Source organism: Salmo salar, chromosome 07 (assembly GCF_965601325.2).
Source record: "Salmo salar chromosome 07, fSalSal1, whole genome shotgun sequence".
Classification (NCBI taxonomy): Eukaryota; Metazoa; Chordata; class Actinopteri; order Salmoniformes; family Salmonidae; genus Salmo; species Salmo salar.
In genome coordinates this window covers 22662501-22668782 of record NC_138297.1, presented here as the reverse complement: position 1 = coordinate 22668782, position 6282 = coordinate 22662501, and the positions used below count along the sequence as shown (strand labels likewise).

The 6282-nt window shown below is 46.4% G+C and overlaps 1 protein-coding gene across 1 annotated transcript in view; it reads right to left on the bottom strand.

Moving 5' to 3' along the window:
- Positions 1-1616: 1616 nt before the first annotated feature.
- Positions 1617-6282, bottom strand: part of LOC106608782 (B-cell CLL/lymphoma 6 member B protein) — a 5301-nt gene continuing 635 nt past the window's right edge. Inside the window, exons 3-11 of the mRNA XM_014206912.3 lie at positions 5962-6188; positions 5591-5836; positions 5079-5270; positions 4505-4897; positions 4247-4368; positions 3937-4074; positions 3668-3810; positions 3293-3430; positions 1617-3005 (exon numbers count right to left, since the gene is read on the bottom strand). Coding sequence (XP_014062387.3) covers positions 2910-3005; positions 3293-3430; positions 3668-3810; positions 3937-4074; positions 4247-4368; positions 4505-4897; positions 5079-5270; positions 5591-5836; positions 5962-6188 — 1695 coding nt within the window. The 3' untranslated portion in view covers positions 1617-2909. The remainder of the gene's footprint in view (positions 3006-3292; positions 3431-3667; positions 3811-3936; positions 4075-4246; positions 4369-4504; positions 4898-5078; positions 5271-5590; positions 5837-5961; positions 6189-6282) is intronic.

Here is a 6282-nt window from a genome sequence, read left to right as displayed (position 1 = left end):
TTCAAAAATGAATCAACAAAAAATAAATGTCACCATGTCCTTGGAAAAAGTTGGGTGAAAAAAAAGACAAAATTCCCTTAAGTTGATGACTTATTGCAAATCCAGTCAGTTTCCACGTTGATTCAATCACTTTTTGCACAGTGGGTAGTGTTATCGGTTTAGAGTTTTGTACTTAGAGTTTTTAAAATATACCACTTACATCTGAAAAAAGTGCCAACGTGATTGAAAAAAATGGGTAACAGAATAGTCAGCGCTGGTTATGGAGCATAGAATGAATGATGAATTGATAGATAGCCTGTAACGTGTGATACAAGCATTGACGTATGAGGATGCTGCCAGTGTCAAGAACTAATATGGGTTAGCAGATGAAATGTCTGTTGATTTACAGACGATAGGCCATGGCGTGTCAGTGACTATCTCGTTGATGGAAATGCTGGGGGGAGGGGTTGGAAAGTCCCGTCTCATTTCCAACATTTCTCCAAATGCCTCTTCTCCTCGCTGCCGTTCCCTCACAGACAATGGCTGTGTCTGCAAACGTAATGCATCCGCCATCCATGTTTCCTCAATGACTCTCAAAGGAGCGCATTGGAGGAGTGGATCTAAGGTCCCTCCCTCAGAGCTCGTCCTCCAATGAGCTTTGAGAGGAATCAAGGAAGGTGGAAACAAGGATTAGACAGCTTGTATTCACACAGGTTGCACCCGAAATAGCACTCCATCCCCTATAGTACACCACTTTTGACCAGGGCTCTGGTCAGACTAGGGCTTGGTCAAAAGTAGTGCACTGTATAGGAATAGGGTGACACAGATGAGATCATCAGGTCCTTCTGCCTGCCACAAGCCCATCATAGAGCAGGAACTGAGGGTGACAGAGGGTTGGAGAGTTCAGCAGGGGCCACTGCCCCCTTCACCACAGGAAGCAGTATGCTATCACATAGTGGATGGCAGTGTGCACTCTGCATTATAACCCTGCCGGAAACAGGTGCCCAGGACTCTATTGTTCCTTCCCTCACCAACAGCCGGACCCAGAGAGCGGTTTGAGTCATTGTTGGCACCTCTGCATAAGAAGTGAGTCATGGGGGTTTGAAGGGTGAGTTAATGGGAGGAAGGAAGTCTAGGGAGGAGATGTGTGTGTTTTTGGTTTTGCTATCCTTGTGGGGACCAGTAGTCCTTGCAAGGATAGTAAAACATTTTGCCAGTCCCCACAAGGAAAAGTATTGTTTTAGACTTCGGGGTTAGGTTTAGGGTTAGGGGTAGGCTAAGGGTTAGGGAAAATACGATTTTAAATGGGAATCAATTGTTTGTTCCCCACAAGGATAGTAAAACAAACGTGTGGGTGTACGTGTGGATTTGGAAAGTCCTACATCCCTAAATCCTAAATCACTCAATATTAGTATGGCAGGTAGAATGCTGAGTCCAAAATGATATTGAATATTTAGATTGCATCCATATCTTATGTCTGAATCTTTTCAGATAAATACAGTAGTACGATATCGTTGTTTCCTTAACGGTGGTACAGGTACTTAGGCATACACAAGCCATCTCCAGGGGTTATATTATTTAGTCCTCTCACGTTCAACACATACAGTACAACTTAAAAAGATACAACTCGTTTGTAGTTAATGGCAATCAATTTCATTTAATTCATATAAAACAGTCCTTGTCTTTGTCCAGCAAAAGAACACCATACAATTTCAGATATCAATATCATCTCTCATCCATTTTTTACAGTAGCATTATCTAGCTTTTATGCTCTGAGAGCACATATTCCTTCATATACAAGAGACGGAAGTCCTTTGCCTGCTTGGACTCCGAAATAGAATTATAATTAATCACGGATTATAATCTTACATTTAAATAAAAAGCTTTAGAAAAACACAGCAGGGATGTAACGGTCAAAATATCTGAACCAATATGACACGTCATTATACAAAGGCCCCAAGTATGTAAAAAAGAAACATTAGTTAAAAAGCTATTTAAAGATGTCACAATCGGGGTAGTCTATTCACACGTTAGTGCTGAGGGTATTATAACCTTTGACCTATCTCTGTCTATATTGTTATGCAATGACATCTTTGTAGTATCCCTTCCAAATACTCAACGGATCCTAAATGTGTCCCAGTCCCTAAAAATAGCTGTGGGACTGGAAAATAAATAAAACAATGGCACAGAAAACTTTCTTTCACTTGCTCTATCCATTTCTACAGCTCCCAACCTCATAGCAATTTACTACATCATTCTCTCTATCACTCTAATACAGTCAAATCCTAATTTCATGTTCTTAACTGTCAACTTTCTCTCTGTGTCTCTCTCTCTCTCTCTCAAACTGATGGGTTACAAAAACATTCCATACTACTCCCAGTACTCCCATACTACTCTCTCAGCTCTCTTGACAAGATCCACGTCATACTGACCTAACTCATACGAGCCCAATACCTTACTGACAGCATGTAGAGGAAAGGCATCAGCATGCTATCTACATATCAGCTCAGATCTCTGGTCCTGCCGTCTTTCCCCAAATCATATTAGAACATCAAGGCTTGATTGGCTAATCACATACAGGACACATGTACTTCAAACTATATGTTTAGGTGTTATAATGGCCTCCCTAGGCAGTGGGTGAAACATACTTGAGAAAAATACAGACAGGCAGTCTCGAACGGCACCCAGCCCTGGTAAAAAATAGTGCCCTATATAAGGTATAGAGTGCCATTTGGGATTCAGCCATGGACCATAATAACACAGGAGAAACTAGGGTGGAAACAGATAAACGATCATGATTTGATTGACAGAAATGTTAGGGTCATGGCTGGTATCTATTGGGTTTGGGGTTAGGGGTTAAAGGTCCGGGTTCAAAGGGAAGACATTTAACAGGCCTGCAGGATGGACTGGTAGGGGTCGGCCAGGACCTTTTAGTGGATCTTGTTGTTGGTGACGGCGCCGTGCTTCTGCCTCAGGTGGAGACGCAGCTGGCTCTTGTGGCGGACGTGCAGGTCACACTTCTCACACTGGGAGAGAGAGAGGAGGGGAGAGGGCAATGTCATGGCATCATAATGTTGTTGATGGTTGTAAACAGACAAATGATCTATTTCGAAATGGAACAACTGTTTGTATTGCAAGAGGTCAATCAAGAGGTGTGCTTGCCTGCGTGCATATGTGTGTCTGTCTGCACACGTATGTGTGTGTCAAATCAAATTGTATTTGTCACATGCGCCGCATACAACAGGTGTAATACTTACTCTCAAGCCGTTAACCAACAATGCAGTTCTTTGTAATGTGTGAGTGATATACTCACAGTGTAAGGCTTCTCGCCAGTGTGAATACGCAGGTGGCTTTTCAGGGTCTGCAGGTGACGGAAGCGAGTGCCACAGGTGTGACAGGGATATGGCTTCTCCCCTGTGTGAATCAGAACATGGGCTCGCAGGTGGGCCACCTGTAGGATAACACACATGCACGGGTCAGCCAAGTGAACATTGATAAATAACGTATAACATATCATGGTATAGCTATAACATAAACCAACAACTTTGACTTCGACCTTACACTTTGTTCCTGCACACACACACACACACACACACACACACACACACACACACACACACACACACACACACACACACACACACATCCTCTATTCAACACCTGTCCCTCATCTGTGGTGGGTCCTCACCTGAACGAATCGGGTCCCGCAGGTATCACAGTGGTAGGGCTTCTCTCCAGAGTGGATGCGGGAGTGAGTCTTCAAATTGGCGGGCCGGTTGAACTGGGCACCACACACGTTGCAGCGGTACGGCTTGTCGCCTGCAGCAGGGGCTGGAATAGAAGGGGAAGAGAAGTTCAATGAAACACGCACATCAACTACCTGTGGAGATAATCAACTGTAGTCATAATGCCTGTCAAATGACCACATCATCAGATGTGATTGGTTAACTGCCTCACCTGTGCAGACAGCCTTTATCACGCTCAGGTTGCCGGAGTAACGGAATGGCAAGCCGTAATTCTTGCGCTTGATTGGGTGTTGGCGGTGATGGACGGCCTCTGGCTCCAATGGGTGGGGTGCCAGATAGCAAGGTGAGGCTGAGAGGGAGGGGCAGAGAATATATACCAATACGTATCTCATATATTTACATGTGACACGTATGTACATTGTAAGCATACAACATAAGTATGATCTCTCACTGTTTAGCTGGAGAAAATAAGTATTTTACATGTCATATCTGCTGCTGCCGAGGTAGTAAGGTTGTAGTACCTGTTCCTTCCTTGTGGGTGGGAGGCTCCATGGGGTGGTCCGCAGAGTTTGCTGACAGTCCTGTGAGGGGCACCAGAGGAGGGCTACAGCCAGGGACATCATAGCAGGAGACGTGCCCCTGCCTGGAAGACAGAACATAGTCATATTGTCAACATCAGTGCCAAGTTAGCCCACTTAACTATCTCCTTGGATTGTTTATTTGGTCAATATGACTTGTTGGTTTTAAAATACCAGTATTGCATAATATTGACAACACACCTGTCATTTTGGCCGGATCCTTCCCCTGGCCACGCCTCTATAGTTGGCTTCAATGTCACCTCCATCCTATCAGAGGTGGGGGTGTGCCTAAGCTGCTGCTGGACCTCCTCAGGCTCCTCCTCCTTCACCGTGGTTATGGCACAGAGGGGATTGAGGACGATGTACTTGTATTTCTTCCAGTTGCAAGCCTTAGGGTAAGGGCTGCTCTTGGGTTCACCCAGGTTACAGGTTTTGGACTCAGCAGGAGAGTTGGGCTGGCAGCTGGAGCGGGATGGGCATTCTGGAGAGGGCGTGGGGAGAGGGGATTCAGGCTCCAGCTTTAGTTCCTTTGACCTGGGCTTACGGGTCAGGAAAGTCCCTGGCTGCAGAGAGGCCCGGATGTCTCCAGGGACCCTGCAGGAGAAAAAAGGAACTCATGTAATGAGCGAACTGAACATAGACAATGGCACATAGTGACAAACACACACACATGGTACTGACAAAGAGATAAGCAGACACATGTACACTCTCTCTCTCTCTCTCTCTCTCTCTCTCTCTCTCTCTCTCTCTCTCTCTCTCTCTCTCTCTCTCTCACCTGGCTGAGTCAGGGCAAATGTGGCCCTCAGCATCCGCTGCGGGCTGTGAGGGGGTGGAGACAGCGAGAACAGATGGGCGGGGTCTTCCATTGATAGGGGGATTGGGAGGAACTCCCCCTGAGGGTGCCTCAGACACTGAAGACACCGTGGAGTCCAGCTCCACTTGAGGGGGCGTCCCTCTCATCCTCTCACTGTGTTCGGAAACAAAAGGAACTGTCAGGTAACGCCAGTCAAAACCATTAACTATAGACCATAGGTAATTGATTCTTTAACATAGTTTCGACCAGCAGCCATGGCGCCTGTAGGACAGATTTAGAAGCCTATTTAAAGCTTAAAACGTTTACAGCTAACTGCCTATTCAAGTCTACCCCAAAGTCTCTAGCTGACATGGTATTTCAGTAAATTCCTTTCCCCAAGGGTGATTTTAGTTATCCTGTTAGCTAGCATCACCACTCTCTTGCCTCCCACCCCCCAAGGCTCACCCATAGACTTATAGAAAAAAGGGGCTCACATGTGTAACATGAAAGCTCTGCAGGTGTCGGCCACGTGGTCCATCTGCAGGTAGGTGGCGACGGCGAGCACCCCGGGGACGGTGTGTGATGTGAGGGGCAGCCGGGAGGTGTACATGAAGTCCAGGAGCAGGGAGACGCTGGAGGGGTCCAGGGAGTCAGGGAGAGACAGGGTTAGGGCCTGGCCTCCAGCACCACTCTGTACGGGGGAGGACACCCGATGGCAGTACAGGGAGTAGAAGAACCCACTGAGAGAGAGAGAGAGAGAGAGAGAGAGAGAGAGAGAGAGAGAGAGACAGAATGTGCAATTTAGTGCAAGAACAAGAAGAACAAGAACAAGAAAATTACAGTGCATATTATCAACTGAGCTGACCTGCAGGCAATGAGCACAGCACAGTGTGCCTGCAGTTGGGCAGTGCCCACCATGAGGGTGGCATCGGTCAGAATGTTCCGGTGCCTCAGCTCATTCAGATTCAGCAGGACGTCGTTGGAGTGGCGCGTAAACTCCTTCACATATCCCTCCGCAGCAGCCGCATCAGACGCCACCACCGCACGCCTTCCTCCAACCTGGTATCCCTCCACCACCTGGATCTTGCTCATCTTTTGTTTTGGAGAGGAAGGGAAAAATATATATAACGGTAGAGTTGCAATGGCACTATGTATTTTATTGAAGTTTCTAAAATGTACAATGTAC